Source organism: Sinocyclocheilus rhinocerous, unplaced genomic scaffold, assembly GCF_001515625.1.
Source record: "Sinocyclocheilus rhinocerous isolate Xijiao unplaced genomic scaffold, SAMN03320098_v1.1 scaffold478, whole genome shotgun sequence".
Lineage (NCBI taxonomy): Eukaryota > Metazoa > Chordata > Actinopteri > Cypriniformes > Cyprinidae > Sinocyclocheilus > Sinocyclocheilus rhinocerous.
This window is the reverse complement of record NW_015651483.1, coordinates 844,242-865,745: the sequence shown is the minus strand read 5'-3', so window position 1 is coordinate 865,745 and position 21,504 is coordinate 844,242. Positions and strand designations below refer to the sequence as shown.

General features: G+C 36.8%; 1 protein-coding gene across 3 annotated transcripts in view; it reads left to right on the top strand.

The window, feature by feature from the left end:
• Positions 1 to 7,930: 7,930 nt before the first annotated feature.
• Positions 7,931 to 21,504, top strand: part of LOC107712870 (vesicle-associated membrane protein 4-like) — a 14,812-nt gene continuing 1,238 nt past the window's right edge. The window contains exons 1-8 of one of the 3 annotated variants that reach the window (XM_016518237.1): positions 7,931 to 8,068; positions 10,738 to 10,870; positions 12,636 to 12,737; positions 15,891 to 15,937; positions 16,102 to 16,152; positions 18,686 to 18,786; positions 21,118 to 21,197; positions 21,375 to 21,426. In XM_016518237.1, the coding sequence (XP_016373723.1) occupies positions 10,868 to 10,870; positions 12,636 to 12,737; positions 15,891 to 15,937; positions 16,102 to 16,152; positions 18,686 to 18,786; positions 21,118 to 21,197; positions 21,375 to 21,426 (436 nt within the window). In that variant the 5' untranslated portion in view covers positions 7,931 to 8,068; positions 10,738 to 10,867. Of the gene's footprint in view, positions 8,069 to 8,117; positions 8,202 to 10,737; positions 10,871 to 12,635; positions 12,738 to 15,890; positions 15,938 to 16,101; positions 16,153 to 18,685; positions 18,787 to 21,117; positions 21,198 to 21,374; positions 21,427 to 21,504 lie in introns of those variants that run through there. The other 2 variants (XM_016518239.1, XM_016518240.1) reach the window with 2 other exon arrangements.

The following is a 21,504-nucleotide window of genomic DNA, read 5'->3' as shown; positions in this document are numbered from 1 at the left end:
TAAAATAGTTTAAAATAGAAAACAGTTCATTTTAAATTGTAATAATCTTTCACAGTATTCCAGTTTTTAAATGCAGCTTTAAGAAACTCCTTTTAAAGCATTAAAAAATATTTTGAACTGTAGCGTATGCGTGATAATATTTATATGTGATATGCTTGTTACTGACAGCCATAACTCCGACTCACTCAAAGTACCATAAATGCTTGTATAAGAATAGGAGCAATAAACTGCTTTTGGTCTGCATAACCTCTAGCTCAAGGACTTGATCCATTCAGTTTTTTTTGATGGGTGCAACATCAAGTACCTAATGTTAAATTCATCAGAAAGAAGAATATAGTCACTAAGCTACAAACCATTTATAGGGCTATAAAGCAAACATTTTAAATTCATTACCTTGGATCATGACTATATGTCTTCTAGGCTCAAATTTCAAAACCAAAAAATAGTTGGTTTTTACTCATTCAGAGGCCTTTTACAATGGATATGCACCCAAATTTCGTTCGGAGCTCTGTGGAGGGAAAGAATTTTTAAAAGCACCTAAGGTTTGAATTCCTCGTGGTTGCACGGGATGATTGGGATGCAAACAACTGCTGAGAGAACTGAGAGCAAATGGCTAGGGAAATTATCTCCGGTATTCAGGAGCCCATGCAAACTGTCTATGTCCAAACCACATCAAAACATGGGCCGCGTCCCTGTCCCAGCTCCTGCTGGGCTTATGGGAGTGAGCCCATAACCATCAAGGAGTGGCATCTATGGAAAACAAAGAAAGACGGTGAGAAATAGGCACCTTATGACCCTCAATTATACACAACAACATTCCTCAACTCCTAATCGTGTGGAAATGCTTTTGTCTAACGCTTTTGCAGTTCACAATGTGTAAACATGTTGTCGGATGTCTGTCTTCTAGTGGGTAAAACAAGTGTTTAAGACGAAAAAACATCCTGTAATCATTAATACTTGTTATACAACCAAAACTATAAGCTGTCTGGAGAACTGCACAATTATTTTCTAAATGGCCTTTGAGTATTTTAAAAAATTATATGTGCAGTTTTGGTTGATGCACATTAAAAGTAAAATATAATTAAATAGTATATTACCATTCAGAGGTTTGGGATTGGTAAGATTTTTTAATGTTTTCGAAAGCAGTCTCTTCTGCTCACCAAGGCTGAATTTATTTGATCAAAAATACAGTAAAAACTGTAATATTGTGACATTATATTGCAATTTAAAATAGCTGTTTTCCTTTTTAATATATTTTAAAATGCAATGTATTCCTGTGATGTTAAAGCTGAATTTTCAGTGTCATTACTCCAGTCTTTAGTGTCACATGATCCTTCAGAAATCATTCTAATATGCTGATTTGCTACTCAAGAAACATTTCTAATTATTATCAATGCTGAAAACAGTTATGCTGCTTAATATTTTGTGGAAACTGTGACACTTTTTTTCAGGATTATCTGCTGAACAGAAAGTTCAAAAGAACAGCATTGACTGAAATCTTTGTAACCTTATAAATGGCTTTACTGTCACTTTTGATCAATTTAATTCATCTTTGTTGGAACGTATTAATTTCTTGCACAAAAATATATCTTACTGACCACAAACCTTTGAACAGTTGCATATATAGATATAACTGTCCATTCAATCAAAACTACAGAGACTACAGTCTCAAATGCTCTAACGGACCTGTAACTTCACACGTGAGAAAGTGATCACTAATCGTGTGGGTGAATGAGGCCATAAACTGCACTCTTACTCTGCAAGATATCCTATAAAGTGTAGGAATCCAGTTTAAAAGGTCATAATCGACCGCAGCATCTTTGCAATGACCCATCAGGAGGCCTTCACGAACACCTGGCCTTCTCCTCCTCATCTTCAGCGGGACATTTTTTGTGGCGTAGCACCTACGGATCTGGTGGAATGATTGGAAGCACAGTTCCTGTTTAGGGAAAACGTGTTTATTGCCTTGTTGACTAGACAGCAGCAGGTGATCCAACGTTTCGCGAACATTGTTTAATGTGGTGTGAAGGGTGAAGTGAAAAGAGAGGCTTGTGCCAGAGTTAACATCTGATAGAACAAAGATACATGAGAAAGCTCTGTTTTTTATATCATTTTGCCATATTCAGGGTCCAAAGTGAAACCCACACTCTAAAAAATGCTGGGTTAAATACAACCCAGTGCTGGGTAAAATAGGGACAAACCCAGCAATTGGGTTGTTTTGACCCAGCGGTTGGGTTAAACATTTAAACCGCTGGGTCAAAACAGCCCAATTGCTGGGTTTGTCCCTATTTTACCCAGCACTGGGTTGTATTTAACCCAGCATTTTTTAGAGTGCAATGTTTTTGTTTTTTTTTACCTGGAAATAAGCTTCTTTTTTTTTTTTAAAGATTTGAAATATTTTGAAAACAAGAGTTAGGAAATAAATACAAAATATCAAGGTTTTTTGCAATTTTTTTTCAGTGCCACTAATGAAATAAGTATATCTGAAAAGGTCAATTATTTATTTATTTATTTTTACAAACATCAAAGTTAATGCAGTTCAAGTTCTGCGGTCAGGAATGCAAAAGGATGATGTAATAAAATTTGAAATTAAATTTCATTTTTTAATTAAACTTTGTACTAAAATTATAATGCTGAGTAATGCGTAATCAAATATATTTAAATTTCAAAATGCAAAATGCAAAGTAGAAACATTTTTACCAATGGTCTCAGATTTTTGGACAATGAAGATTATGTTTTCACCCCCTGATGAATAAGATATGTGTAAGTTAAAAGAATAGTTTACCCAAAAATGAAAATTTGCTGAAAATTTACTCAGGCCATCCAGCATATAGATGAGTTTGTTTCTTCATCCGAACAGATCTGGAGAAATTTAGTATTACATCACTTGCTCACGAATGGATCCTCTGCAGTGAATGGGTGCCGTCAGAATGAGTGTTCAAACAGCGGATAAAAAACATTTGTTTAGTGCTTTTTTTTAAATTATTGTTTCACTTTTACACTTGTAAACACCTGATCTGTGCATAATTCTCTCCTGATTCAGACAAGATGACTTTTTCATTGGAGGAAGCAATATTATAGATAGAGGACTCATATTTTAACAACTGTTTAAAATTAAAAATATTTTAATGATGCATTTGCTTCTTGCAAACACGCAGATCTTTGCTTCACAAAACATGAACTGATGAACTGGAGTGGTGTGGATTACTTGTGGATTATTGTGATGTTTTTTCAGCTGTTGGGACTATCATTCTGACGGCACCCATTCACTGCAGAGGATCCATTGGTGAGCAAATTATGTAATGCTACATTTCTCCAAATCTGTTCTGATGAAGAAACAAAGTAAAGAACACTAAACTAAAACTCATCCTGGTGCACTTATGGTCTTGAAAACACATGTAATACTAAATAAAACGGCAACATCCTTTGTGGACACCATTCGGAAGTAAATTTGCCCTCTGGTGAACTCTAATCTTCAGGACACATGGCAGGTGTGACCTGTGTCATGGTGCTTGAAGTCTTCATGACAGTAGGCAAACACCTCACTGGGAAAGATTGATGCTTCCTGCTCCATCGCATTCAGCAGCACAGCAATAATGACTAATGCATCCGGAGACATGGATGCTTGATTGAGGTCTGTTCTGCAGTCAAGGTCAGTTTGAGATTGATCAACTGCACCTGGAGTAGAGGAAACTATGGAGGGAGAAAACAGGGCACGTTTTAACCTTCTCACCCTCAGGGCTTCATGTCATGAAAACCATCTTGGACAAAGATTTAAAGTTCTGTGTGGCCCAATCACATCCCATTACCCTGGACAATGACTATAGGAAAGATAAAATACTTGTTAATAATATTTGTAATATTGTTATAATATTTGTAATATCAAATATTGTTGTTAATAAGCATTTGTTCACTTCATTCAGTAAAATGATGCAACAACATTCATAATGAAGAAAAAAAAACGTCAGTAAAAGAATTCAGTCCTAAAAATTCTTATATTTTTTTTCTTATTAGGCCTAAAAATATTTTTACAAAACTGCTTCACTCCTTATTCATATTTAAAAATCCCTTGTCCATATCAAAGTCGTGATGTGTGACCAACTCAATTGGCGCAATCAAGATTTAATAATCAATTAAATATTTAATAATCAATAATTCATGATACACACACACACACACACACACACACACACACAAAAGTACAATTCTTTTCAAGTTTTACCTATTTATTATCTATCTTTCACCTATTTCCTATCTTTATCATTACCTAGTCCAATATTTCTTTATGATCAGGACCTTCATGTGAATTTAATTTATTATGTGAGGACAAGAAAGACATCAAACTAGCACAACTATGTAGGAAACAGGTTGCCTGGGAAAACAGTCAGTTATAAACTGTAGCTGTCATCAGACATAAATAGTACTTTGCAGTATCTGAATCAAGAGCTGCATTATCACCACAATAATCCACAAGTAATCCACATAACTCCAGATCAGTTGGCATCTTGTGAAGTGAAAAGCTGCATGTTTGTAAGAAACAAATCCATAATTATGGACTGGCATTTTGATAAACATTTTTAACTTCAAACCACTGCTTATGACTAAAATACGAGTCCTCTATCCATAATATTGATTTCTCCAGTCAAAGTCATCTCAACAACAAACGAATACAGTCTAAAACAAATATGTCTGTGGATTTTGATTTGTGAGGACAACAGCGAATGGACTTTTTCACTGGAGGAAGCAGCTTTTCTGATGGACTGGAGTCGTGTGGATTATTTGTATATTATTGTGATGTTTTTATCAGCTGTTTGAACTCTCATTCTGACGGCACCCATTCACTGGTGAGCAATTGACATAATGCTAAATTTTTCCAAATCTGTTACAGATACAAACTCATCTACATATAGGATTGGAGGGTGAGAACATTTTCTGTACATTTTTGGTTGAACTGTTCTTTTAAGCTAAAGGAAAGTGAGAAATGTTGCCTTTTAGTTAACAATATTAACCTTGATGTGTATAAACAGGATAGTATGGAGGTCTGCCCAAGTGCTTTTGGGACTCATCTATTACAGGTTGTACCACTCATCCATCAGCCTTGCACCATTCACTCCTGTCGTTTATAAACCTTTAACCAAGTCTGGATTCCTGTTGAGCACCATCCCATCAACCAGCCTGCCACCATTCCATATACATCCCATATGAAATGCTCAAATGTTCACCTAGAGGCCTTGACTAAATCTTCTGTGACTGTATCTCTCCTGCTCCCACTCTCAGGACGTCTGCTCATCTCATCAAGACGGCAGGGCAGTTTATTTTAACCGTTTTCATCGTGCACCAAACCCAGGACTCTGACAGAGTGAATAAACATTAGGATCAACAGACAGATACATATTTCCTTTTAGTGACATTTGAAGTCAAAGATCATAAATTTGTTTCTTCATAAATTTTGGAATATATTTCTTGGGTGTAATGATCTGTGAATTGATGATATGTATGTAAGCCATTGCTTCTTTTACTTTATAAGCATGTTCATTCCATCATAAGGAGAGATGTTAGAGGTTAAACGGGACAAATGGAAAGCCAAAGTCTGAGAGCACAGCTTTATAACCCACCTGAATTATGAACTGAAGTGTCCCATAGGCACATTAAATTAACCTGAAGGTCAAAGGTCACAGCAAAGTAAGACAGTTGAGTCTTTTTAAACAGGGAAGGTTAAGAAATATCCTGCTATTTCTTAGAAATAGATTACTGTACAGTTCCACATGCTTTTTCTTTTGTTAAAAATATTGCTGTTTCGATTCGAATAGCAAACATCTTGAGCCCAGTGACTTGGAATATTCTGAGTGGAATATGCAAAGTCATGCTTGGCTTTCTCACTGTTTATATGCTGATATTTCTCATCAGTTTTCCATATCCTTCAATGCCTCACAGGAATCTGAAAATAAAACAATTGACAAAAGTCTTAGGGAATCAGTATATACACAGATCATTTGCACACTCAACCTGTTGTCCAGCTAAAATAGACCAGATCAGATTTGTGCTCAAAAGACACATGCAAAAGAAATTTCACTTTTATGTCTGTAAATGCATCCTTGCAGGGGAATTAAGTGCTAAAAGTGTGCACCTTGGACAAGGGCCTTTTTGGGGACACATCACCTTATCTTTTTTCACTTTGCGAAGCACCTTTTATCCCCATGCGAAACATTTCTCAAGGTTGCCTGTTTTACAGATCATTCCTCCTGTAGCTCGCGAGACACATTCCGGGCCTGCTTACAAAACCATTTCTCCTCTAAAGAGCTGCATCACTCTGCATTTTTTTCTTATTCCTGTGACAGGATGATCTGAATTTATTGCTACAAATGTTCCATAAATCTTCTCAAGTCCTTGGTTATTTTTAATGTTTGTTTAATCAATCAATCAGGGAATTAAAAAAAAATAAACAACCTAAGTGTATATAACATATTTTGTGATCTATCTATCTATCGTATTCAAATGTTATTCAAATGTTTGGGGTTGGTACATTTTTTTTTCTTCATGTTTTTTTTTTTTAAGGGGTCATATGATGCTTTTTTAAAGATCATTATTTTGTGTATTTGGTGTAACAGAATATGTTGACATGCTTTAATGTCATTAAATGTCATGACATTATTTTTCAAATACTGTACATTATTGTATTGTATCATATCCTCTATGCCCCGCCTCTCTCAAACGCTTCGTTTTCTACAAAGTCCCTCCTTCCGACAAGCGCAGTCTGCTCTGATTGGCCAGCTGACCCAGTGCATTGTGATTGGCCGAACACCGCAAGCACTCGTCGGAAATGTAACGCCCCTTACCATAATCGCGAGCTTCATCTTTCAAAATAAATGTAAAGACAGAGCCGAAAGGGGAACAGAGTCGCGTGACAAACACAGTAATGATGCAGTACACAAGCCACGGTTAAGACAGCTGACTCCACTGTGATGTGACCCTCTCTCTCTCTCTCTCTCACACACACACACACACGATGCGCAAAACTCCGCATTTGAACAGTCAATAGCAAATACTTAAACTAATAACAAAACAGTAGCTGATTCAGAAGCGCCAGATTGTCATAGCAAAGTCAGAATTACCTCCTCTCCTAGGTTCACGAAACGGTCGTCCATAAAATGCATTGCTGTTCTGTTGTAAGTAATCTTAAAGATTCCTAAATGCATCTACTTCCGGAAGGCCAAATAAAGTGCTTTTGCTTTCGCCTAGAAACACACAGCATCTCCCTGACATGCTGCTTCAACACTAACTGCGGTTACTGAAACCACGCCTTCTTTCTTTGCGTGCACATTTGGGCCGCACTATGCTAATATTTCCACATAGTGAGGTAGATATGTGGGGGCGTGTTAGAACGAGCCGTTTTAGGGGGGTGTGGCAGAGTCTTAATTCCCATACGTTCACCAAGGCTGCATTTATTTGACCACAAAAATATAAAAATGTTATACATTGATGTTATAACATAATTTATTCCTGTGATGGCAAAGCTGAATTTTCAGCTCCTGTCTTCAGAACTCATTCTAGTCATCTAATCAGAATTACTGTAATGACTCACTAGATTAGTAATCACTCTATGAATATAGCTGGGCTGCTTGAGATGATGATGAATGTGATGATGATCATGAATTTTGTATATTTTACCATTTTACTGGATGAAGATAAGTTTGTTTTTATTATTATTAGATGACGATTTGTTGATGGATTAGATCATTTTTTATTAGGCTACAGTAAATGATGGTGGTGATGATTTTTATACTATTTGTTGTATTAGATGTCGATGATTTTTCATTACATTTTGTTTACTTTTTTCTTTCTTTTTTTACTTGATGTTTTAATATTATAATAGAAAATGAAGATGGTGATGATGACGGTAATGATGATGTGTCTGCAGGAAACAGTATCCGTCCAGCTGTTGTGACTTCCGCTTCAGAGCCGAGCGAGAGACATCATTCAGGACGCGTCAGGTTCGGATCAGACATAGTCAGCGGGACTATAAACGCGGTTCTTCCAAACGGGAATCGACAAAAGCAAGCTCTCAGAGGTAGACTGGCCAGAGACGTGGCTCTTGAGGCCTGTGTAGCGGTCAGTGATGTAGCCAGAGGTGTTAGCAGTCATGCTAGCTGTCATTCCATCTGTTTTCACTTCAGCGTCTCCATTCCTTCACAAATCTTCATGTAAACACGATTATTTGATTTCATGCTTGTTGTTTTTCCCAAAACCATGTCTTATCATTTGTTTCGATCTTTTAGCGTCCTGTAGGGTCAGTATGTTTATGTGGTTGTTGTTTTGACTAGCATGAAGCTCTTTTTAGCAGGTGCTGGACAGGAACATCAGATGTTTTATTAGAAATTATCGGTAATATGCAGTCAGTCGAGTGCTTCAGTGAAAACTATTATATTTAAGAATTGTTTGGTTTAATAATATTAATAACTGTCATCATCCTGAAGCCCATATACACGTTATAGCGCGATAACTTGCATTTCTAACGAATGAATGAATAAACAAATGAAGTAATTGTTTTTTTTTTCAGTCTCATATTGTTCTCATAATTCTCATAAGTGAGTGAGTGTTGAGTCTATCAGTTTCAGTTTCATTGTTTCGTCTCTTCTCAGTGATTACGTTAGTGTCATTGGTTTAGACTCGGATATTCAAACAGTCTTTGATTAATCCGCAATTGCTGATGGTCTTGTTTCCTGAATGATGTAAGTCCTGTCATGTGTTAGTGATCTCAGTGTTTCTTTCAGCCGTTCCCTGACCTGTGTGTTTCTAAATCGTGATGGAGAGAACACTGGAATGATGTCTAACCTGTTAGTATTGTTTGTGAGCTGTCCATTGAAGCTGTTCCGTAACAACGTGAGGCATGTGAGGGTTTAATCAGTGTGATCACTTGTGAAGTCTGTAAACATTCTGCTATCAGAATGCTCATTGTGGGTTTGGTGGTTTGCATTGGAAACAGCAGGGCCAGATTTCTGCTTTCAGTTTTCTTTACAATCATCCCAGTCCCAACTCTGTTTCATACACCTGAAAATGGTCTCCCATCCATCCATCCATCTGTCCAACCATTGCACTGTTGCAGATTTTTTTTTTAAAATTCTGTTCATTTCCATATTGTTTTAATTGCACACACACACACACACACATTTACATGTATTTACGTGTTTTAATAGTTAATATATAAACGTAACATATTTTTCTTAAATGTATACATGCATGTAGGGGTGTGCGATATTGACAAAAAATAATATCTCGATATGGATTTTATCGATAATGAAAATTAGACTATTTTGCTGAGTGTGTTATTGTGCTGATATCTTAAAGACTGCCATGGACAGCTGACTCCTAAAGTTTTTGATGTTCTTCATATTCTGTGTGGTGGTCAGTTCATACTGATAGAAATGTATCTTTTCCAATAAGTTTAAACTGATTTTTAAATTTTATGGGCATTTTTACCTTTATAAAGCCATTTTTTTTCTAAAATTGTCCATTATCTTTTAAGTCAAATTCTTACATTTAATCAGTGAATTAGAATAATAAGACATTTGGGCTGTTACCAAGCAAATGAAATCAACTCAGAAGCTGCATCAGAAATGGCATTTATTTAGATGTATTTACACACTGTTTAATGCAAGACATGAATGCATTTAACCTGCAATTACAAATGCATAAATAACGTTTTGATATATTAAACATATAACGTTGAATACTGATATTTGAAATTATTTAAAATATGAAAAAAATGCCGAAATGTGAAATTAAAACCGCCAGTAGGTGGCAGCAAGTCACTGTTAATAAGCGGTTGCGATTGAACTGAACAGAATCATTTAAACGGTTGATTCATTCAGGAAAGAAACACCGTCATGTTGCTCAGAGATGCGAAACAGCGCTGTGGCTGTGTTTGGAATGATTTTTGTTCCCGAAATTGAGCAAAAACAGGCAATATGGTGTCTAAAACGTAAGTCTCTTAATTAACTTATTGACTCAATATCACATTTGTAATCATGGTGATTTTTGGAGAAAAAACGGCACTCTTCGTGTGAAATTGATTAACTATATGAAATGGTATAAATATAAATTTTCTGCCCCCATGTCTTCATTGTGATCATTCTAAATGCATTTTAATAGACTGAATCATGCAGTGAAAGAACACACTCTAAATGCGCACACACATTAGTCTACACTAGTCAACATTTGAAGTGGATCAAAACCTTTCATCAAAGTTGTCCTAAAGCCAAAATGCGTTCTTGTCCTAGTACAACTTTGATAAACTTTTTTGATCCACTTCAAATGTTGACTACTATAGACTTCACGTAATGTACGCGTGCACTCTGTAGTGGTGTTTTGAATGATTTTTGCAAAATACTCGATAATGTCAAATCGCACCGTTAAAACAACAATTACGATATTATCGCAGACGATATATATCGCACACCCCCTACATGCATGTATGTGTATTTATATATACATAATAAATATACACGGTACACACACATATATTATGTAAACAAAAACTTTTATTTTGGATGCGATTAATCGCGATTAATCGTTTGACAGCACTAAACTTAAATTTAAAAAGTAAATATATCAGAGTGGTCTCAATGGATGATGGTTAGATTCTCTCTCTGTCTTGGCATTATTTGTTTACCTTTTCATGCTCTTTCTCTCAAATCCCATGTGTCCTTCTCTTCCCTCCCTCTCGTTCCCTGTCCCCAGCCCCTCTTTCCCCCCCTCCTGCTTTCTGGAAAAGCTCTGCCGTGCTCCTGGATAAAGGAGAAGCCTTTTTCCGACAGCTCTTCCAGCAAGAGAAGCAGAGAGCAGTCTCAGAGAGAGGACAGTGGACTCAATGGTACTAGACATGGAGATTGGATTGAGTGTGTTGTGCATCGGGTAGAGGAAGGAAGCAGCTTTGTTTTGCCTGTTAACGAAGAGAATAGATCATATTTCTTAAGAATAGCAAGAATTCATGAATGAGTTTTATGTTTTTTTTTTTTTTAAATAGAGGCACATCTGTTCAGGAGATCATCTATTATTTACAGGATTATGGATTATTAGCAGTGTTATGGAGTAATTCACAAAAACTAGTGAAAATGCAACATTTAACTACAACCCAATAACATTTTCAGTAGTGTGACAGTAAAATCGTGTAGCTTTTCTGGTAACAAGCTAGTATTTCCTAATCAGAGTAGTGTTACAACACTGCATCAGTGTATTATGTCACATTGTAATGTGCATTAGTCATATGCACTCTAGAATGCCCTAGTTTGAATGAGTCCTAAAACCGGGAAATGAGTTCCAGTTCCACTGTCCCAAAGTCAAGTTTTTTTGTTTTTTTTTATGGGTTTTTGGTGAAACACCTTATATAAGGTCTGTGTTGTACAAAAGATCAAGATATTTTCACTTTTTATTCTACAACATATATCCTAATGTTTATACCCTAATGTTAGTTTTTACTTCTACCGATTGTATTTAAGCTTAGAAATTCATAAACATTGTGTTCATTTGTGAAGATGAGAAGATCTTGATTAACAAAACATATAAGAATTATAAACATTTGTTGGTTACAGAGCATATTTATTTGCAGTGAATCAAAAGCCAGGGGAAAATGGCCAACGGCTTTTTGTCAAGGGAAACAGGGTGATGCTTAATTTCGAGTTGGCCTACAAAAATCTGTCATCAATGCACCGCTCTATAGTTTTCCTAGAAGTCCCTGTGCAGTCTTTTTCGCAGCACATAAGTATTTAAGTGAATATTGCTGTTATTATTATGGTTTTGTTTAAATGACATAGGCTAACTATAGAATTTGGCAAGCTACAATTTCAAAATGCCTTTTATGATCAATGTGAGAGTGTCAATCAGAAGGTCTGTATGAGGACCTGTCATTGTAATTTCATTGGTAAGGTTTAAGCTTATATGTCTGGTAGTTTCAAGATGAAAACCTGCTGTGACTTCAAAGCTAAAGGCAACAGGTTTGTAAAAGAACGACCAAATGGTTTAACCATAAATGAACTGCTGTGTGAATTTAAAGCAAATACACACTGAGAAAAGTTATGACTTTCACATCAATTGCTGGAGCTTGTCTTAAACTGCTCCGTTTGATGTTTGCAAGCAGCACATTTCAATCGGTGTGGCTAGATTGATCCCCATGACCAAACGAGTTAAATATTACGGGGTGGTCTCTCCCCAAGTCTGAATTACGACTGGATTTACTTAAAAGTAGTGCAGCTTTTATGGCCCAGAATTCAGTCTAATGAACCGACCAACAGACAGCTCAGATATATGGCCATTATAATTGAGCTTTCTCTTAAGTCACAGTCTGGTCTAAATTAACACATAAAGAACAGATAGTTCCAGCTCTAAAATCTGATTGGATCTCTTAGCTGCTAAATGCACATCTGTGACAGTTGAATTCTGTAGTAATTCCCAGATTGCTATGGTGCTTAGCAAAAGTCAACCAAACCCATCCTACTTTTAAGCTAATGAACTATATTACATGGGCTAAAATATTATTTGGGATGAAATTATTTTATCATGTGTGAAGAAAGAGTCAGTGGAGTGACTCAAGATTTATAAACCTAGTCAATCACTGCTATGTTTCCTGTGTTTGCCTGCAGAGGGAGCCAGAGAGGGAGGAGCAGCTCGATCCCAGCATGCCCCCTAAATTTAAACGGCATCTGAATGATGAAGAGGTCACTGGTTCCATTCGCAGTGAGCGGGTAAGAGGCAACAGTGAGTCAGTTCTTACCATATAGATTACCTGGAGGTAATGACAACATGGAGATGAGAGGTCTAAAGATGCTCTTAGCTGACTAGAGCCAGACTTGCATATTTCTGCACTTTTACAACCCCATTGTGCTCCATGATCTGTTTAGGTTGTTTACTGGAAGAGTAAACAGCTCTCTCCTCATGTTCCTCAGTGTCTGCAGACCACAAACAAGTCTCCTTTATATAACAGCCCATCTAAAACAGCAGTGTTCATGCTATTACACACAATCACACTCCACATTTCAACTCTGTGTTGTACAACCCTTCAGAGTTTGTTTTTAACAACGACAAGCAGTTACCACGTCATAATAGCAGTGGATAAACTGAGGTGGAAAAGAAATTAAACAGATGGAGAGAAAAATATACAGAAAAAACTCAAATAAAATAGAACATGATTTTGCAGAAATAAACAGAAATAATATGTAAACTAGATCCTTTAAATGAAAAAAATAGTGTTTTTGGCCCATTCATAAGTCACTTCTGCAATGCTAGGGTTTTGAGCATGGTGGGGTCTCTCCTTCATTTTAAGATAATGGTAATTTTATTGGTAAAAAATGGTAAAAGATAATTTTTTTGGCTGTTTTACTGTCCATTGGGTAAAATCTTTTTTTTTTTTTTTTTTTTCAAAAAATGTATACTTCTACTTACCAAGGATGCATTCAGTTGATCAAAAGTGAAAGTAAATACATTTATAATGTTCATTTCAAACATTTCTATTTCAAAGTAAATACTGTTCATTTAAACTTTCTATTCATTAAAGAATCCTGCAAAAATGTATTAAGGTTTTAAGTTAAAAAATATTAAGCATTACAACTTTCTGAAGGATCATGTGACACTGAAGACTGGAGTAATGATGCTGAAAATTCAGCTTTGCATCACAGGAATAAATTACATTTTAGATTACATTGAATCAGAAAACAGTTCATTTAATTGTAATAATATTTCACAATATTACTATTTTTTAATCAAATAAATGCAGTTGGTGAGCATATGAGACTTCTTTTAAAAACTTCTGAATGGTAGTGTAAGTCAAATTGCCATAACAAGCACCACTAACAATAAATCTATTTCTGTCATGACAACTCTCGGAGGGATTGTGCTACGGCAAGCACTAGTCATATATTTGAATGTTGAGCAGCGAGCTCAGTGGCTACCGATACAGGAGAGAACCAATCAGCTGTGCCATGTGATAATGATGTCATTAGGTCAAATTGAGTTAGACCTATCGGACTGCGCCATCTAGAGTTTCATGCCAGAACTCTGTATATTTGATTAACAAAATCAGGAACTGAATGGAAAATAACAGAAAAGATTATTTGAAAGTGAAGAGTAATGTCATGATGTAACAGGCATTAGCTCAGGCAGGGGGTAATAAACTAGCAGAGCCCTTCCCAAGAACCTGTCAGTACCGATTTCATAAGTAACATTCAACGTCTCCATCTTCTGCCAGTATTAGGGAGTCGTTTAAAAACTATTTAAAAACCCTGCCAGACCTTACAGTCAAAAGCCTGTAAGTCAATGCCAGGATATGATAACTTTGTGTATTTCACTTGGGTACAACTCCCGACTGATATATGTTTGGGAGAATCCATTGGATGGTTCAGACTTTAGCACATCCAAAGAAAAGTCTCTTCTAATTTGCCTCACATTGAAGCTTGAACTCAGCAACAGTGAGAAAACAAGAATGTGTAATAGAGTGAAGATGAATGTGGCTTTCCACGTGCCGGTTATGTAACACTGTTGACCGTGACCCAAGGAAGGACCTGGTTCTTGTGTTTAAATATCCCCTTAGTAAAGGGCCAATTGGAAGTGAGGAGTTGCAGGGTTACTTGCAGTCACAACATGAAATCTAAAGTCAGGAACTCATTTCCTTTATACTGAATCATTTATATGAACTTTCCTAAAACCCAGAAGATAGAGTCCAGACCCAAAAATGTCAGTTCCTAAAACAGCAGCTTATATATGACGATAAGAATCAATACTAAAATGCTTTAAAACCACCAGACTTTGCACTCTGAGACATTGGTAAATCTCATGAATTACCCCTAGATATTGGGCAGCAAAATGAAATGGTAGCCTAAATGTTCATCATAATTCAGTTTGTTGTTTTTTTAAACATATTGTATGCATAGAAAAAAATATGTCTATATAGTCTGTCACAAATCAGTCTTTTTTAATCAGTTTTTAAATAAATCTGACTCTTTGTAATAAATCAGTAGTTGAACTGAATCTGTTGGACAGTATATTTTAGATGTAAAAATTTTTTACTTCTTTACTTTTTAAAGCACATTCCCTTCCAAAACATTGGCTATAAATGCATTTTAGCTTTAAGATGGTCACAGTTGACATCAGTAATGATTCGTGATTCTCATTGCCATTCGACCAAGTAACTTATGAACTGATGTAACATCATCCACAAACATCACAAGACTCATTGATTGTTGGAGTTGTTAAAAACAATGATTTCCTTAAATGTATATCTTTTTAATACATTAAAATGCTCAATTTATTTGAGCGTTCTTTATTCTTTTGCTAAACATTTCATTTTTCTGTGGTAAGGTTGACATTAGCATGGAATTGTCCAGATGGAATTTTAGAGGAGTGTCACAGGTCTGGATGCAGTTATGGAGAGTTATACAACATTAGTCATCGAGATGTTGAAATGATCTAGTGAGGTATTTGTTAAATGTGATCAATCATGGACGTTACAACGAAACTAATGGAAGGTCAACTAGATGCCTCCTGATCTGTGATTCATTGCTCAAAAGATCAGATGGCACAAATGCTGACCAAATGGAGTTCATATCTCTCGTGCATCAGCAGTGTCTCCTTGTAGGTGTTTGTGTTCTGAACGGGTTTATCTCCAGGTGAATTCCGTTCCGGGAATACTGCGTCGCACGCTGTGCCCACATTGTGCCCTTCAAAGGGTTCTGTTGTCCTTCACGTCTGGCAGACGACTGTATACTTCACTATAAGATCTTTATGAGTCTCAGTCTGGTCACTCTTATGTCAAACACCTGGTCTCAGTTCAGATGGAATTTTAGATTAAACCCAGCCTGCACCAGCTCTGACCACCCTGACACTCTCATCTTCTTAACTTGCAGAGGAACCTTCTAGAAGAAGACTCGGATGAAGAGGAGGACTTTTTCCTGTGAGTCTGTAGTTTGCATAATCATCCATGCATTGACAAATAAACAGGTCTTTAAGCAGCAATTTTTGTTTGCACGCAATTTTCTCAGCAAAGATGTTTATGACAGTTTGTTTGGTTACTAACATTTTAAAAATATATATATAATTGTTTTTGTTTTTTTGCAGGAGAGGCCCAACAGGACCAAGATTTGGAGGCCAAAATGACAAAATTAGAAAGTTTGTAGGACTATTTTTTTCAGCTGGCCCAATTTTTTACTTGCTTTGCCAACATCTTCATTTTTAGCATCAAATATTTTTAGTCATGTATTTTATATTTACTAGAAATATTTACATTAACAGTAAATAATGTTTAGCAGTAGTTTTCTCTTTACACTTTTTTTCTTTTTTACAAAAGAAATCACAATCTACATATATCCATAAAGCTGTTGTCAGTGTTGCAGTTGAGATTTGAGCTTGAGTCAAGGCAAAGGCCAGAGATGGTTGAGTCTGAGTCAAGACCAAGACGAGTAGAGGGTCGAGTCTGAGTCAAGAGCGAGACCAAACGAGGGTTGAGTCCAGGTCAAGACTGAGACCAGTAGAGGGTTGAGTCCATAGGCGCTTTCACACCAGAGGAACCTTTTCATAGTGCCTAGATCCATTGGCAGTAGTTCCTGCTTTTTAAGAAGGATCTGGGATCTAGGAGCGGTTGTAGTTCTAGGAACTCCATTTCGAGGAATTAAATTAGCTCTTACGTCAGAATAGTGTCTTAAACAGTTCTATAGGAACTACCAGTGACATACATGTACACTGATTGGTCAAACGCCTACTAAAATTAAAAAGCTGTGTAAAAATATTTATTCCAAGAACATGGAAAACAGCGATAATGGCATTTACCTGTTGTCTGCAGCGTTTTGTTCTTTTCTCAGCATCAATGATATGTAAGTTGTCATAGGAGATTTAGTCAAGATTTATATTCTCTTTCAATCGCATACATTGTGCGTAAATTCTCCATTATCACGTGATCAGAGTTGTTTTTGTTGTGTGTCTTGGGTTTCGTCATTCTCCATTCACCGGTTGTTCATGTTTGTAAATGCCACGAATAAAGATGTCGCTGACGGCCTCTTCAGAGTTCCTGCTGCCAGTGTAAATGCAACCTGGAAAATGGCCCAAGGGAGAAATTGGTTCTCTAGGAACCACCATGCTGGCTAGTTCCTAGAACTAAGTTCCTAAAACTACACGGTGCGAAAGCGCCTTATGTCAAGAGTGAGACAAGTATTGGGTTGAGTCAATACTTGACTCCAAGTCAAGACTGAGACCAGAAGAGGGTCCAGTCCAGGCCAAGACCAGTAGAGGGTCAAGTTCGAGTCAAAACTGAGACTAGAAGAAGGTTGAGTCCATGTCAAGACCGAGACCAGTAGAGGGTCGAGTCCAAGTCAAGACTGAGACCAGTAGAGGGTCGAGTCCAAGTCAAGACTGAGACCAGTAGAGGGTCGAGTTCAAGTCAAGACTGAGACCAGAAGAGGATCAAGTCCAGGTCAAGACATCCATGTCAAGACTGAGACCAGTAGAGGGTCAAGTTCGAGTCAAAACTGTTGTTTTGCAGTTTTGAGGTATCGTTATCTTAGGGTTAGGGGTTATTTTCAGAATTGAACAATTAGGGATTTCCAAATACTAGGATGGGCTCAGTTCAGAAATGTGGAGACAGATCATTTCCATTGGCAGTGTGTTGTGGAAATCACAGTTATTGACTGCGCAGGCACTGCCCACGCCATTGTCTCTTGCAGAGTTTATGTAACTCCTTATAATGACATCTGTGAAAACACCCACCCACAAACATACCTCCCGTCCGAAAAGAAGGGAAGCACTATAACCATCTGGGTTTCTATGACACAACATAATATTTGCAGGCAAAAGTAAACAGCTACTCCCAATATTCAAAAATCTCTGTACTGACGTAGCTGTAGTAGCCAGACTGTGAGCCTTTCTTTGTTCTTTGTTATGGAATTTGGTACATACTAATATACTGCAGTAATTCTCCCAAGGGAAACCCAGGAGAGCTTCGCCCAGTGCAAGCAGCCACACGACACCAGGTTTACGTAACCATGCGCTGCACAGCGAAGTAACACATAAAACAATGGAATTTAATAGGGAACTCTTGGAAAGTGAAATTTCCATAATCTTTTCTTTTTTGCCTGTCCATGGAAGTCTTTTATTCTTGAGGTTACCTCATTCGTATCTGTGGGGTTTTAAAGTTGAAGGTGAACCACACATGGCAGGCATCCTCCCAGGTGCAAGGGATGTGCGAGGTCCTGCAAGATTGGTCGTTTGGCGCAGATCATGGTGTGTTGTCCTAGGCTGGTATCCAAGCACAGAGTCGAGAGTCAAAACATCCTGTCCTCAGTTCATTCACAGGGTAACCTGCATCTCAAAGCCATGCCAACCCCTTGTGCCAGGTGTATGAGAGCAGCTAAATACCTCACTAGCTATTTAGTGCGTCCTTTGCATGTCACGACTATGAGATCAAATAGTTCAAACTATTTGGATGTGTCTAGACCACGTCTAGCGAAACGTTCTCACCTCCCCTCAACATTGCAGGGTCAACAGATCGTAGTCATAATGATATCTTGGTTAATCCCGAGCGGTTCTCTTAGAAATATTAGAATCACAGACTCAAACATGTGCTCCTAAGCTGTAAAAATGTTCTGCTGAATCAATGGCAACACCAGATTGTTCCTCTCATGTTGTCTTCTCTGTCTCGATGGCCCTTCAGGGTGCAGTCTCAGGTTGATGAGGTCATTGACGTCATGCAGGAGAACATCTCCAAAGTGATCGAACGCGGGGAACGGTTGGATGAGCTGCAGGATAAATCTGGTAAGATGGACATGGACAGATCACTATGAATCCTTAAGCACTTTGTGATTTGGTTGGATTCATAGGAATCAAGACAGAAATGATTCATGAAACATTACAGATTTTGAACAGCAGATCTTCTGAAGTTAAAAACCTGTTCAAGTTTTTTCTTGATCTGGGTGGAAATATGAAGGAATTTAAATATTAGCTCCCCAAATATTGCAGTTTAGTTTAATTCAGTTGTGCATTGCAAATCGTCCTCTGATTATTTTAAAGCATATGTGATTTATTTCAGGACCAACGCTTATATTAGCGCATGAATCGATTGGGAAGCCATGTGTAAACAAACTATTATTCCAAATCAATCATATTCAGTAGCTCACTACTCTTGACCAAACTTGACCCAGAGAACTGTGGGAAAGTGTTTTGAATTCCAATGCCATATGAATAAACCCTTCTGTTAGTTTCATATTTCATTATACCTGAACCTCTAGGTGAGTCGAGTCCCGGGATTTGTGAACTGCCTTGGGACCTATGGGCAGGATAGTGGGTAAAATGTCCCTTGTCCCACAAGATGGTGTGGTATTTTTCTCATTTTAGGCCCAGATGTGAAAAATAAACCACCTGTGTGCACAAGATGTTTGCAGATGGTTTTGTTTTCAAGCTGATCTGAGATTACTTACTAGTCTCATAACATTAAGTAGTGGAGTGAAATGAACTAAAGCAGGTTCAAGCACAGCGTTCCTGTGATAAAGCCACATTTCTGCTCCTGTTTTTGTATTTAGCTGTATATGAAAGCACTTTCTGAGACGTGCATGATGATTGTGAGGCTAATGTAACAGGAGCCACTGTGTTCAGAGTTGTGAAGTATGAGCAGTTTTGCATTGATTTGATTTTAAAGAGGAAAATAAAAGAGGTGACGTGTGTAATTTCCACACTTCAGAGTTATTTAGGTTTCCATTGGTTAAGCCAGTCTGACTGTTTTAAGCTTGCTTGGGTGCTCAAATAACTTAATACACACATAATATTACATAATATTAAATTATGTTGTGATTTTAGCGTGTGGGTGTTCCCAAGTGCATTAAATTCAGTGGAATGAAGTGTCAACTATTAAAAATCGTCATTAATTTAAATAATGCTGTCAAAATTAAATATAAGCATCAGATGAAAAAGTTAGATGAAAGATGATGAAAAACGTTAGTCTTGGCAACTAACTGAAATGTATACATATAAAAATATATAACACATAAATAAGTTGAAGTGTAAACTAAAGTAAATTAAAAAAATATACAAATTTTAAAATATGAATCAATCCTATAATAGTATTAATAAAAACTGGACTGGCATCGAATTGAAAAAAATGATTTTAGCGTGTGGGTGTTCCCAAGTGCATTAAATTCAGTGGAATGAAGTGTCAACTATTAAAAATCGTCATTAATTTAAATAATGCTGTCAAAATTAAATATAAGCATCAGATGAAAAAGTTAGATGAAAGATGATGAAAAACGTTAGTCTTGGCAACTAACTGAAATGTATACATATAAAAATATATAACACATAAATAAGTTGAAGTGTAAACTAAAATAAATAAATAAAAAATACAAATTTTAAAATATGAATCAATCCTATAATAGTATTAATAAAAACTGGACTGGCATCGAATTGAAAAAAATTGAAAACCCTGTTTGCTGCTGAACATTTACAACATAGTTGATACAGAAATGTTACATTATGTTGTTACAGTTGTTACATGATGTATCTTTACATGTCTGTATAAAATCGAAACAGGGCTGTTCTGAGCTCAAATCCATTTTTTTGTTTATTTATAATTACTGCAATTTGGCTTCCTTGCAGAAATTGCAACGCATTGTTTGCAAATAGAGAACAAGTCGCTTTATAGCGCAGCATCTGGAAGACATTGTCACTCACTAAAGGGAATGTGTTCCATATGTTGACTGCAATACTGTCTTTGTGCTAAAGTTGAACCTAAAGACTGATCCATAAGATTTATTTCTTGAATTTGTAAGGCTAAATGCAAAGAAATCATCTGCACCTGTGTTCTTTGTGTCTTTCTGGCTGTACACACATTCATCCTCTGCGGCATTGTTGAATGGCAGCTGGTATGAGCTCAACTTTATTGATTCTTGTTCTTGCACTAATGTGGCTGGACGGGTTTTAGTTGGTCCCACATGTTGCAGAGATCTTAACATCCCAAAACAGCATTATGAAAGTCAGCAAGCATCTCCTGGAGACAAATATAATCCATATAAAACAATCTCAGTTGTTTAGGAGTGTTTATAGTTATATAATAATAAACATGCATGCACCTTAGTACTGTCAAATGACTTTCAGAAAGCCTTTCGGACAATGCATCGGCGTTCAGCAGTAGAGCCAAGCAGCTCCACAGAAGGATGTGGTGGAGAGACATGAAGGTGAGCCTCTATCCCGATGGCCTTAGTTGTTAAGGTTGTTGTTGTGTAAAATCACTCTTTGGCTTCAGAAACTATAACATTTTCCACATTAAATATATATCATTTTCCTGAAGGTGTGCCTTTAGTCACATTGTACACTATATCATTTTTGCCTTCGGTTTTCTCTTCTATCCCTAGATGAAAATGATTATAGCGTTGGTGGTTGTCATCCTTCTCCTCATCATAATCAGTAAGTCCACTCCAGACACACTTCTTCATGTTTACAAGAATTTAACCATATCCTGATTTTGCATCTTTTTGCTCTTTT